The 14,283-nt window shown below is 43.8% G+C and overlaps 1 protein-coding gene across 1 annotated transcript in view; it reads right to left on the bottom strand.

Moving 5' to 3' along the window:
- Nucleotides 1-5,431: 5,431 nt before the first annotated feature.
- Nucleotides 5,432-14,283, bottom strand: part of pdia5 (protein disulfide isomerase family A, member 5) — a 47,494-nt gene continuing 38,642 nt past the window's right edge. The window contains exons 15-17 of the mRNA XM_062534375.1: nt 13,775-13,845; nt 8,992-9,126; nt 5,432-7,796 (exon numbers count right to left, since the gene is read on the bottom strand). Of these exons, the coding sequence (XP_062390359.1) occupies nt 7,716-7,796; nt 8,992-9,126; nt 13,775-13,845 (287 nt within the window). The 3' untranslated portion in view covers nt 5,432-7,715. The remainder of the gene's footprint in view (nt 7,797-8,991; nt 9,127-13,774; nt 13,846-14,283) is intronic.

Genomic DNA, 14,283 nt, shown 5'->3' on the forward strand with positions numbered 1-14,283 from the left:
TAAGTGTGTGTTTGCATGCGTGTATCTTTATGTGAGCGTGTGTGTTCGAGTGTGTTTGTTTGTGTGTGTATGTGTGCATGGGTTTGTGTTTATGTGTGTGTGTGTGTGTGTGTGCATGAATTTCATGAAACTTGGCCTGCATAATGATCCTACACTTTACATTTTGTGTCAGCCACAGATACCTTTGATCACAATGCCTCGTTTTTTGCCTTTTAATTTTCAAAAAAGGTATCTGAAATGAGTGAATATGGCCATGGGTTCCATAGAAAACTGTGTCCGGCCTAACCTCCTTTCGGGTGGGCAAAGGATCAAAACAGAAAACAATGCATTGTGTTATCCTTGTAGGGCTACATGCTCACCAAATTTCATCTAGCCCAGTCTTTCAGTGTTGGAATCGTTAGCATATATGTACTGGGAAAAAAACCTCTGACTAAACCTACATAGGCCTATGTGACCGCCACTTCACTAGTGCTGTGGTCATAATTGTAAGTGCAGTCTGTCAACAGGCAAAGTGCATGTTCTAGGTCTTTTGCACTGCATATTGAGCAGTTTCTGCATGAACTAGAGCATGTGGGAGCATTGAGTTGAGTCTTATGTTCAGTGTCTTGCCCATGTTACATTAGCTAATTCATTTTGCCTAGTTATAAACCTAAATTAGCTTCAGTTAGACTTCAGACTTTGCACTTTGATCATCATTCAAATTAGGGCTCAAGGTGTTAATTCATCCACACAGGGGGTTTCCTGTGGGGGGTGTTAGAGGTCTACTTCCAGAGAGGATACTTCTACAATAACGAAGGCCTCCGTTTACAATTAGAACAATTTCCATAAAAAGGCATGACGTTTAAAGACAGTGAAAAGATCCTGAAACAGTGGAGGCCAGACAATTTAAAATGAGTGGACTTTTATGAAGTACAGTGTGGGCCATTGATACATTAATGTGTCAAACAACCACAGCCTACATGACAAGACTCTTCTTTTAAATGGCATTTTAGAAGTAAGCCCAAAACATCACTTTGCCACAGGAATGATCTGAGTTATGGGCTAGCCTACTTCCAGAATAAAAGTGTATTAGGCTATAAACAAGTGCGATAAAAGAAATAGAGATGAAAGTCTATAAGTCAAGCAATATCAGTGATAGAATCCTTTGCCAAGCACAAAATGTCTTCTAAATGATTACTGTCAATTTGGCCATTTGTTTGAAATGAAGCATTTGATATGATTGCTTACCTTGTTGAAGCCAACCAAAAATGATTTGCCTAGAGCCTAAACCCTGTAGCACTATATAAGTACTAAAGAGTAGTGAATAGTTAACAATTAATCAAGATAACTAAAAAAAGATTTTGCAATTGTTGTGGTATAGCAATACACTAATTGCATAGGCTATACCTAGGCTACTGTACATCTGCACAAGAATAATCTGATACAAAAAAAGAAATCAGCAAAAAAAAATCAGCAAAAGCAGCTTCAACCTAATGAACTCCATCGCCTCCTCTGCTGTGAAAAATGACATTTGTTTCAGCTCATGACCACAGCCCATGAGTGTGTCTTAGCAGCAAATTCAATGAGGCAAAGAAATCGTACCACCAAGGTATTTTGCATTCCGCTTGAGAGACTGATAATTACCTCTAACTACCTTGGAGTGCTAATTATCAAAACTACATTACTACAGGCCACTTTTGCATTCAGCACACACAGCAAAACCAAATGGACTGAGCGTCACCTGCACAACCTCCTCACTCTTTCAAGTGGGGCCTGCATGGGATTATTTATGAGCAAGCTAATATTTGTAATTACATGCGTGCCTTAGGCTTTGTAATGCTTTTTAGATGTGCATTGTGCCTTACATCTGGCTGCAGTTCCAAAGCATCGAAATAATTTAAATGTAATCTTGCAGTCTCACAACATTGTGTGGCACTATTCATATCAAATCAACTGGATCTTAAATGATCACCTTTTAGGGAATATACACAGAGGTCTTACAATTTAATACAATTTGCCTTTAACCTTTTTAACCTGCCTTTTGCCTTAGTTCAGATGGTTTCAACAATTCATGTGTGATGTGAGGTCATTTTTCAAATGGAATTGATGAAGTTGGAGGTCTAAGTCGTTTGTGACTCACTCCATCACATAAGAGAGCATGTCCTGCTTTTTTTTGTCTTCCAATTGCAATTTACTCGTATTGATTAAAGCAGTTCATCAGCATGGGGAATCACTATGCAGAGGCCATGCAGAAACCTCAGACTGTTTCATTTGCTTGCATAAGTGGTTGCAGAAGAATATGCAGGGTAGGTGCTTTGTGAAGAAAGTGGATTTTTTTTTTTATTGCACACACTGTGCTTGAGCAAGTTTGGAATTAAGGAAACAAAATAAATGTGGCAAATTAATCACCAGTAAACAAATCTAACAAAATAGAATTCTCAATAAACCCTTAAGTATATCAATTAATTCCATACTGCAGCCCTACTAATTGGGCTGTACTATTTTGTCCATTTTAGATGTGTTCTGTGCAGTGCTCCAGTTTTTTTTATTTTGTTTATGCTACTCTGGAAATGCTGACATAATAAGACGTCGCTCCTGCTCCCGAGATGCATTTAGTGGGAAGAGGGGGCAGAACCTCTCTGGACAGCACTCAGGCAGGGCTTTTGTCTGCTCGTTAGGAGGCTACGAAGGTTGATGTCTGGTTTACTGACAGTCTGATGAGTACTTGCTGGTCAGTTGAAAGTGTTTCTCCTGGGAGACAGCGTGCAGAGAGATACTGCCATTCACCGTGGCTGAGGCATGACAAGGGTGATGAAACGCTCTGACTTTATGCCACTGTAATGACATGATAATTGAGGAGAAAATGTTCTTTTCATAACGTCCTTGGTTCATTTCAAAAGGAAATATTGCCCTGCTACCTCTCTCTATGTGTGTGTAGGTTCACATGGGTATTGGGAGGAGGAACGGGGTTGCAGGAAACAAAGAAGAAAAAATACAATTCTCCTGAGTCGCTACCAAGTAGTGTTATTGAGATCAATCCACGCAATTCAGTGGAGTATGGATTGGACAGATGATTTGTTTCGCAGATGAATCAGGACCCTATTTACAGGGGGGAAGCTGTGTCCTTATTTTCCTTGAACAGCATCCCCCCACCCCAAGAGAGGAATTAAACAAAAGATAGAGGCCAATCTCCCCTCATACATCACAAAACCCAATTAAGCTTTACACATCTATAAATTCACAATTTTATCTGAGGCTAGAACAACATAGTATTTTATTTCTTGAATTGGGTGTTCTCTGTTGTTGGGTGAGGGGGGGAGGGGGCACTGTCACTGATATGGATCTTTGGGCAAGAGCGCTACATCAGGTATGCTGCTCTTCGAACAAAAGAGGGAGTTAGTCTTTATTCAGTGGCAATAATTATAAAGAGCTTGCCTCTTTAACCACTGCTGTTCTGACCAATTCGCCTGGATGTCTGCTTGTGGCAGTTTGGTTCTCATTCTTGTACAGAAACATGTTTTAAATGCATTCTGAGATAGAGAGAGAGATAAAAAAAAAAGAAAGAAAAAAAGAATCCAAAGGGGGTAACAGAAGGTGGCATTCAACTTAGCCAGTGTTGGGTATGTACACAATAAGACTACCCCAGAATAAGACACCCTCAAAAACAAACTTCAGTCCAGACAATATTTGTTCAAAATCAAAATGTCTCTTTGCTCTGTTCATATTCTGAGGTTTGATCTAGCCTCTTTGGTTTAGATATCTTGGAAAACTTGTAAGTTGTAAGCCAGAGAGGCAGAAGAAGTGCCGTGGAAGGTGCTGGATTATTTCAACTTCAAAAGGTCCAGAGAATCACGTGAGGTCATGTCAAAGAGACAGTCCTCCTGAGGTGACGGACACACACACACACACACACACACACACACACACACACACACACCATGGACTTGGCCCTGAGACACAAAACCCAATTACCGACCAGAGCCCGACCGATTCATGTTCAAAATGCAGAGCTGAGTAAAACCTGCACATTGGTTCCTTCTCCTGCTCTGATTTGTATGCGTGCCCTCCTGGTCATCCCCTCCTTGCAGAGCTGGAACAGCATGCAGTCAACCATGGGAGAAATTGTCCAGCACCTGCAATATCCTCCTGTGGGTGTAATTTTGATGGAGTAGGGACCCAAGCACTCTCTCCCTGGCATTAATCACCCATGCACCCGAGAAGCCGTCTACTCCACACTGCCACTAGCGAGTAAAAAAAACTAAAAAAAATAAGATAAATAAGAATTCATCTCATGCAGTGCTGTGGTGTGTTCAGAATTATTCACATCCTCTCCTCCTTAAGGAAACACTGAAAGCGTTGAGCCTTGAGGCTTGACTTAAGTGGTCTTGTCACTCTCTAGGCGATTCCGGAGAGTTCTGTCAGGCATTCAGTTACGTGATGACAAGTTCAGCTCCGGGAAGTTGTTTCAAACTGTCAATCCTCCATTCAGACAACTTCTTTCAATAATTGGGCCGGCTTCAGTTCAGCTTGCCACTGTCCCAGGGCTCCTGTGTTTCTCATGTGGGTTGGTGTATGGCGTCATATGACCACCTGCTGAAGTGGATTGAAAATGTATAGATGTCAGTCAAGAGCAGGACTAACACTCAAAGACCCACCAATGCTGGTGTTCAGTCTACTTGCCATTGGAGAGGAGGAATCCATTGTGTTCACAGACAGAAAGTCGGTGGACATTCGTTCAGACACTTCAAACACATTTGCATGAAATAGTATTCAGTGGTGAGGAAAGGAAAATAAAATCACTATGGCCAATTGCACAGCATGTAGTGAGATTCTGACTCTCTGTGGGAATGATGAGGAGTGGCTCGGTCAGGATGTCCTATTCTGACACTGGGGGGCATAATATCTGGCATGTGTGGCAATAACAGCAGGGCGAAGAACTTCAGAAGAAACATTGAGGAGTCGGTCAGCTCAATGTTCCCACATGCTACATGATAACTATAGCTACAAGAACTTTGCCTGTTGATAGACTTTGCCTGCTATCTAAATTACGACACGAAGAGTATGTGATTAAGAACACGTGCTTTGTACTCTGGCCAGGAGTAAAGGAAAAGTGTTCATCCACCATTATCAGGGCTAATGGACAGGAAAGGATCTGTACCTGATGATCAAATACATGCAAAGACAATATAGAGAATAGCCTTTGTTGACATCGTACATGGCCGAGCTCAAGCCTGAATTCAGGCACCACGCCTGAACTCTATCAGGCCTGCATTGTACAAAGAGCTTCAATCCAAGGCATTCAGTTATTATCTTTTAATAACTGCCCCAGCTCCATTTACAGACTACACACTGAAGAAGAAGAAAAAGAAAATGGTCTTGACGTTCATATTTCTGATTTCTAAATGTGTATTTGTGTGTAAATAAAAAACAAAACGGCACACAGATGTTGGAAATTTATGTTTTCTTTATTTTTACTTAAGGTGGTCATTTCTAGGGGCAGATCTGCACACATGGCTGGAAACGGAAATCAAACGAAGGCAACACAGACTCCTTGGTATTAGTGTGGCATCTCCCTGATATGGAGACCTTTGGGATAAAGACAGACGCGCTGCTTCCGCTTTGGTGCCTAGAACGGTCCCGCTTCTGAAAGACTTGGGGCTCCCAATATCCCCAACACCATATCACAGGGCTCACCTCTCCTCCTATGGATTATGCAGGCTTTCCTTCCTTGCGCTGGTCTCAGAATCAGTTACAAGCGTCAACAAAAACCAGCAGCCATCACTAGAGGACAAGGCAGTGACAGCAGATGCCACAGTAACAACACGTACTGTAAACCCTGATTGAGCACAGACACACATCTCATCTAATAACAGTGTATGAGGACAGCACATGGCTCGCCATTGCCAGACGGATTTCTCTTTTTCTTTTCTAATCACAGGCCCAGAACAATATACATCTGCTTCCCTTGGCTCTTACTGTTTTATTTAATACCTTCCGCACTGCCGCGACTCAGGAATGTAAACCACATCCCTCTATCTACACATTTTGTTCTCTCCGCCGTAAGACAAATGTAAACAACTATTTCATTTCGGCAACTAGGGCCTCTGCAACACCCAGCTGGAATGCAAATCACCGCCGCTCGCATGCTCCCTTCTTAATTGTGTTTGGTGATCCCTGAGAATCTTATTCGTAATGAAACCAAACTCCTGAAAAATACAAAACAAAAGTTCAGCTACAGATATGGTCTGGAAAAGATGTGTAATGTCTTAACACCAGGAGCACTTCCAGCAAGCTGCAACTTTGAGTCACTCACAGCCCGCCACATCACGGCTGGCGAAAACACACCTGGTCCTTTCTGAAACCGCACCCACACGGGCATGCTAGGATGCACAGACACTTCACGAGCTCAACACCTTTCACGACAGGCGAAGACAGGAGGAGGAGGGGGGTTAACAGCAGAGAGCACATCATGGGGGTACGACTGGTCCTACCGACACAGCCACCAGGATGTGTTGGACTTGATGGCCCGGTAAAAGACGAGAATGGTCCTTGATTGTCTGCCCTACGGCGGTCCCAGCCAACTGAGCTCCAGTAGATCTCAGTGAGTCTGAGTGCACAGAAGTCTGTGCTGACAGCTGCAAGGGGAACAGGGTGCAGCTCATTGCAATGGACATGGGAGTCTAAAGCACCAGCTGTGGAAGGGAAAAGCACTACAAGCCTTAGCTTTTGATATGTGCACCTACACGTACACAAAACATGGCTGTGGTATTTACTGGCTTTACATACAATGGTAAAAGTTGATCACAAGCAGTGTTGATAAGGACTTTATAACACGAGAGTTCTGTCAATTCGCCAGGATAGGGAACACATATTGCAGGATCTCTTCCACCCTGAACAGGAAATGGATATGAATTTGGCATCACAATTGCCCACTCTCTTTTTTGGCATTAAGTTACTTCATGACCCAATTTTTGTTTTTCCATGGCTAACAAAATACAATGAGGAATATGATGCCTCCAGCATAAAAACACACCTAGTCAATAGGTCTGAGCTTTGAAATGATTTGGACTGATTTCGTTCCATGATCACCGCACATTTTTTTTTTCAGCTTAAACATTCATTAAGGCCACAGATTTTAGCTACAAGATCTTTTAGTCATACTTTTTTCCTATTTTGTTTTTCTAATCGACACCTAATATGATATTTCAGTATAAAAATATTCGATAACGGACTTGTATATTTGTATTGTTCTTCAGAGGAAGGAAGGGGGAGGGGGGGGGGACAGTGATGAGGAGTCCTGATGAAGGAGTTCACTGTGGGCGTTATGTGGCAAAGCGACATGGCCACCCCCCTCATCAAAGATGGCCACCCACAGCTTAAAGCCTTCGGGCCTGGAGATGGCTATTGCATAGATAAAAGATGTAGGTTTGATATTTGCAGTCACAGTATTTGGAAATACTTGTTTCTCGTTCATGGTCACATCAAAATGCTTCATAAATCAAACAACAAAGAAATAAAACAAAACAAAACAAAAAAAAACATGTCCAAAGTGGTGTGATGGTTTGACACTGGTATTACAAAGGTAAGGGCACGGTTGTTTACAAAAATAGCCTTTTTTTTCAGCTGAGATTTTTCAAGTCTCTGATGTCAGTGCTGAGGTGGGGAGCTCCTGCCCAGGTCACAGTGCAATGGCAGGTTTGCCCCTCCCCAACCCCCCGATTGGGCCACAACCATTCTTAAAGCTCCTCCTTCCGCTTGCCAACCTTCTCTTGGTCCCGCCCCCTCAAGCTGCGCATGAAGCCAATGAAGCCAGCCTCCTACAAATCACAATCAGAACCAAGGTCTATGGTCAGAACCAACAAATAAACACAGACTGCATTTACAGTACATGGACATTGAGTATTCTTGGCATTATTGGGGTCTTTCAGTTTTCCAATTCTGGGCAAAGATTCTAGAGCGCTACATATGGCTGATTAGCAAAGAAAAAAGAGTACCACACCCTAGAATGTTTGCCAAGAGCTGTAATCAGTGACTGGAATAGCATTTATCGTTTATCCAAATCGGGATATGAAGTACATGAAAATGCAAATCACAGACACAGACTACAGTCAGGATATAGACTCACAACAACAAGTGCTTAAAGGTTACAAAGTTCTGTTTTATTAAGTGCACACGAATGCTGCCAATTAATATACAAGTTGTCTGAGGGCAGTTTAAACAAATTTTAAGTGACTTAAGATTGAACCTGGTAAAATAAACAGTGAGAAAATATTACCACTTAGATACTCTTAGGGATGGCATTTGAATAATGAACTATTGTTGGTTTTGCTCCAGGTAACTGAGCACCAATTTAACAGCATCAGCATTGGTGGGGTTATTCATTATCGGGTGTTTCACACAGAGGGAGAAAGTCTGTATTAAAGCTTCATTTTCGTTTGTGGGTATGAGTTTCACTGCTCAGGGCTGACGGGCCTCACTAAGTGCAATTGTCTTTTAACACCTTTCGAATAACCTGTATTGATTTGACCACCTGGGGATAGGCTTGCCAAAATACTGAGCTGCAATTATGTGTTGGCACCAGGCCTTACAGCAAGTCTTGTGTTTGTAAAGATGATTGTTTGAGTCATCTGTCCTGCTCCCACACTATGCCTTTTAGACACATTTGCAGAATGCCATTTGTGTCAAGACAGAGGTAAGACATAAACTTGAGGGACACAAAACAAAGATCATAGACTGCTTTGATTTTGGGGATATAGTTCTGGTCATGAAACACCTACCCCGTCTATCCTAACAGCTCATTTTATTAGTAAAGGACAGAGTAAAATCTACAGAGTAAAATCAGAGTAAAATCACTTAAAAAGATTTAAAGATTAGAAGTTTAATCTTAGAAGTTTAAAAGACTGTCTAACTTCACAACAGAACATCTGCATCTTCAAACACAGCAACGGCAACAGGAGAATGTGTCCTTTTGTCACATTTAGGAAACAAAATGGCTCATTGGCAGATACTTACCCCTCTGTCTCCATTATATTTCTCATTAAATTTGCCATAGTTGTAGTAGTTGAAAGTTGGGTAACCCTCCACACTTTCCTGCTTGCACAGCTCATTATTCTGTCCTTTGGTGCAGTCCACCGCAGCGTAGGCAATCTGAAAGACAGCAAATACAACAACTGTCACTCACCGCCATTAGGATCTAACAGCAGCGCCATTATACCGCACATACCTTGCGCATTTGTGTAGTGACAGCACCACAACAACAGTAACCATAAACAACCCTAACAACAACATAAATGCCTGCTAGCATGGTTGCCTTCGCACAAAAAGGCACTTTGAAAGAAAACACCAATTCAAAGTCTTGTCAATGAGACATTGTGCTCCCTTCTCACTATGCTGTTTGTTTACTCTGCTGAAACCCATCTCTCTGCCCATAAGACGCTTAAACTCAGGAGATGATTTAGCCTGGACAACAGTAGCAGGCACGTTCACCAATCACAGTCAGCGATGTGCAACAACAATAATATTGATCACATCGCACAGCCCCTCATCTGCTAAGGTGAAAAGAGTCAAAACCTCATAGAGTTTAATATTGGTCACCCAATTGAAGGAAAGTGGTTCGTTTGCATTAGCCCACGCTGCTCCGTGGGAAATGAGCTGAGGCAGAAATAGCTTCAAAAATGAAGACGAAGTATATCTTAGCGCTAAAGCAAAATAGGGCAACTGCAAGCCAGCACTTTTCTGTGAATGCCTGCACTACAGAGGCTTGTGCATTTTACTTAACTGGACTGGAAACAGTATGCGCTCAGGCTGTAGCCAAGTTTCAGAACACAGCTGCTTTGGCAGTGACAGAGCTCTTTCGTGCTATACATTTCCTTTCCCCAAATTTAGCCAACCCATTATTTTCACTTGGGAGAACAAAAAAAAAGAAAGAAAAAAAGTGACTAATACATTTCCATCAGGCCACGCCATTAGGATCGGGAGGGGAAAGGAGAGAGACGGAGAAAATAGGGGAAAACAATCGCTCTGAGCGAAGCGCAATGGGAGAGATTTCACGCCGAGGCACAAGTGGTGAGACAGTTAGCGAAACTTTCATAAATGAGCCGTAAACAGCACTTGACAAACAACACGTTCCACTGTTGGGCTCTGCATGCAGCCTGTTGTAGGGTCACCATCTCACTTCATCTGCAACCCTCCTGTCAACCACGCAACAGTAGATATCCATCAGGCAAGGATGGATGCTGAGGGGGCTATCGTAAAAAGCAAGCTATGAGAAGGCTAATTTATTACTTCTACAAAGTGACACCAATTTTAGTCATGCTCTCTAATGGAGTCACAACGCTGGTTGTTTGTTAGATTAAAAATCTTTGTGATTGGGGCATTACTATAACCTAAGCCAAACATAGGAGTAATTGTAGAGCTCAGGGCATTGGGAAACTTCCTCCAATGCCAGCTTAACAACTTGCTTCCTCCAAGTAAACAATAATTGTGCCTCAGGGGTATTCATTTGTACTGTTCGCTTGTGTTCAATGATCTCTCTTGCTGTATTTTAGCACCAGGCTAAAGGTTTACACGCAACACAAAGATTAGAGAGGGGGATGCGACTGCTACAGTATCTGCTAGTTGAGAACAGCTTTCGATTACGAGCTACCTTATGCAACATGGGAGAATCAATGCCCCTTGGAGACTCCAACATTAGGCCTGAGGAGTTTGGCCGCAGGAGATGCATCTGCTGTTCGAGGACTGGACGTTTTTTCCACTGGAGGTTTTCTTCGAAGCCACTGATAAGCCCACCCACGAAACGCAGAGGATCCATAAAAGCTCACGGTGAGCCGATCAATCTAAACAGTGCCGCATTGACATGGGGAAAATGACCTGAAAGCACCCCCCCCCCCCCCCCCCCCCCCCCCCCTTCCTCAAACAGTGTGGCTACTAGGGCTATTGATCGCACTTGAAATGGTGGAAGTCCTCCTAACATCAAATTGATCGAGCCTGTTGCCGAAATGTCCCAACATTTAAGAGTGAAAGCCCTGCGGTTGCAGGAGAAGATGGCTCTGGAAGGTCACTTGTGTTGAGACATTACCGCAGGGCGCAGCACGAGGACAAATAAGACGTGTTACCGAGTATCAGAAGTACTAATTTACACCTTTAATAAGGAGAGTGCTTTGTCACAAGCGCAGGTAATTACGCTGGCAAAATATACAGCCAATTACACTAGGGTTCTCATTACAAGACAGGATTGCTGAGGAAATGAAAGCTATTCCAGACGGCCTTCCCTTTGTACTTGTGGATATTCAGCTCAATCGGTAGAAGAAAAACAACTCATTGACTTCACTTTATACTTAAGCAACCAACTTTTTTTTTTGTATCCCTATCGCATGCGAAAAAAGCCGCTATACTAATTGGCCATCTTCAAAGGTTGTTTTTCTCGTTGTGTTATGTTTGCCTTTGGTAAACAAGAACTCTCAACTGAAGAGGACCACAGTTCATCACTGGGGGGCCCTGGCTTGCCCAGAGAGAGAGAGAGAGAGAGAGAGGGAGAGGGAGAGGAAGAGAGAGAGAGAGGGAGAGAGCGTACAGGGTGAGATGCCCATCACTCTCTTCCAGACCCCGCTACACTGCCAGAGCACAAACAAGCGTGGCACAGTTATGCTGGCTCAGGACGGCGACAAATGAAGATGAAGAGTGCGGGTGATGCTCCAAGCCCATCGCAGCAGAGGAGGGGAGATGGAGAACACAAAGAGAACGAGAGGGAGCCACCACTGGGGGAGTGAGAGAGACAGACAGAGAGGAAAGAGAGAAAGATGCAGATAGACAGATAGATAGATAGATAGAGAGATAGAGAGAAGAAAGAGAACATATATATGTAGATAGACAGATAGATAGACAGATAGATAGAGAGAAGAAAGAGAGAAAGATATGTGGATAGACATGGTATATTACTTGTATTCTTATGTGTATGTGTATAATGTATGCATGTGTACAGTGTATGTATTATCATTCTGTGCTAATGTTACACTATGATATACATTTGTTTGACTGCTTTGGCAACATGAATGTCTTATTTGTCATGCCAATAAAGCATCCTTGAATTGAATTGAAATTGAAAGAGAGAAAGATATATGTAGATAGACAGCTAGATAGAGAGATAGAGAGAGAAATGAACTGATTGATACAAGTGTAGACAGACACACAGAGATAATCAGATGCTGGCACAGTGGCGGCCCAAATGTCCATCAGAGGGGTCAGACTAGAGACTGGCCAAACTGGGGAGTGGTGTGTGTAACGCCAGGACTGGGAGAACTGAGGTGCGTTCAAGTTCACCGAACATAGGCGAACATAGGCGAACGTTTGCGAACGTTCGCTAACAGTATTCCGTTAGCCTTGAGTTTTCGGCGAACGTTTGCTAACAATCGCGAACAGTCTGAGGAGGTGGTGCGCCGCGAACATACAATGAAACTGGACGTGAGTTTGACAAACGCAATAATGCAATTACTGTTAGAATGGAATGTTAACACCAAATCGTTCAAATTTAACTGTTCAAAGAAAACATGTTCACCACGAACGTTCGCCACTGTTTGCCACATTTGAACGCACCTCTGTTCCCAGTCCAACCCTGTCCGATCCAATATTCTAATCTAATCGAATCTAACCCGGTCCAGCACCACTCCACCCCAGCGCCAGCAGATGGAGCTTTTCCCCGCAGCGCAGCGCTGCCGTGGGCCTTCCAGCACCACTCAGCTCAGATGTGACGGGAGGAGAGCGGGCGGGCGAGCGAGCGTGTCCCACTCAAAACAACACGCTCTGCTTTTCATTAAATCACTCAGAAAAGCAGGATGGAGAGATGGAGAGAGTGAGAGAGAGAAAGAGAAAGAGAAAGAGAGAGAGAGAGAGAGAGAAGGACCTTGTTGGGACAAAGGGCGTTGTTTGAACAAACAAGTACATGTGATGGGGGTGGGGTGGGGTGGGATGAGGGCTGCTTCGCCTCTCGACTGTGCCTTTGGCTAAAGTGGATTTCAACATTCTAGGGGCTTGAATAATGATGATGCGTGAGGCCAGGACTTAAGAGGCGCTGGAAGATTAAAGCTGAGTGACGCTATGCATGATGCATTTCAGCCATTTGCAAAAACAATCCAACATCGCTGCTAAAAACCCAGGCCAATAATAAATGTCTGCAGAGACATGAACTCCAGGTCTCCTCAGCAGAGGGATGGAAGTTTCCAGAAGTTATTTGAGGCCAAGAAAGGGGGGGGGGGGATATGGGGGAGGAAAAGGGAGTGAAATTTCACAACATGTGGAGTGGAACGCATAAAAAACCCTTACACCTATTACACCTCTCTGGAGACGGACACCGAACGTGGTGATGATGATGATGATCAGAAATGGAAGGAGAGATGAAGATGAAGGGAGGGAGTCTGGCAGGAACGGGAGCTGAGGCACAAGGGCTGTTTGCAGCTCAGCGGGGCGTGCAGAAGTGTGCACACACACATATACACACACATATACACACATGCACGCGCACGCACGCGCACGCACACACACACACACACACACACACACATACACACACACACACACACACACACACACACACACACACAGACACACACAGACAAGCGCACACAGACGTGTGCGCGCACGCACAGACAGACCCACATATGCACACAAACATATACTCACACACATGCATGCACACACACACATATACACACACACACGCGCATACACACACACACACACACACACACACAGCACCTTTGATTCACGACAGAGGGCTCCTCTTAACAGGCTTGACTCTCACCTTGCGGTCCTCTTTGAAGAGATCGGCGGCCGTGGAGAAGTGGGGGACAGCGTTCTTGCAGTGCGGGCACCCTGAGGGGGGGAAAGCAAACCAAAAAGGCCAGTCAGTTCCATTTCTCTCTCTGCCGCCGAATGCCCTCACACAAACCGCACATGACAGAAGTGAGGTCCCAACTGCTGTGCGGCTACCCAGATAGACATCTGTCCTGCTTAATTACACCGTGAAAGCAGAGTCTCAGCAGAGCCACAGGAGTGTGATAACACTGAGACGTCTGATAACATCTACTTCATCTAGGACCCTGTAGGAACACACACAGATGAACACACAAACAAACACACACACACGTACAGACAGACACAGTACACAGGTGAACACACACATACACACACAAACCTGGCCACCCTGGTCAGTCCCTAATAGAATTTCCCCCCATTAGTGGTGGCTCTCTTCAGCTTTACTGCGAGTAATAAATCCCTTTATTGCGCTCATAGATGAAAACCTCCCGGGTG

Source organism: Sardina pilchardus, chromosome 4, assembly GCF_963854185.1.
Source record: "Sardina pilchardus chromosome 4, fSarPil1.1, whole genome shotgun sequence".
NCBI classification, from domain to species: domain Eukaryota; kingdom Metazoa; phylum Chordata; class Actinopteri; order Clupeiformes; family Clupeidae; genus Sardina; species Sardina pilchardus.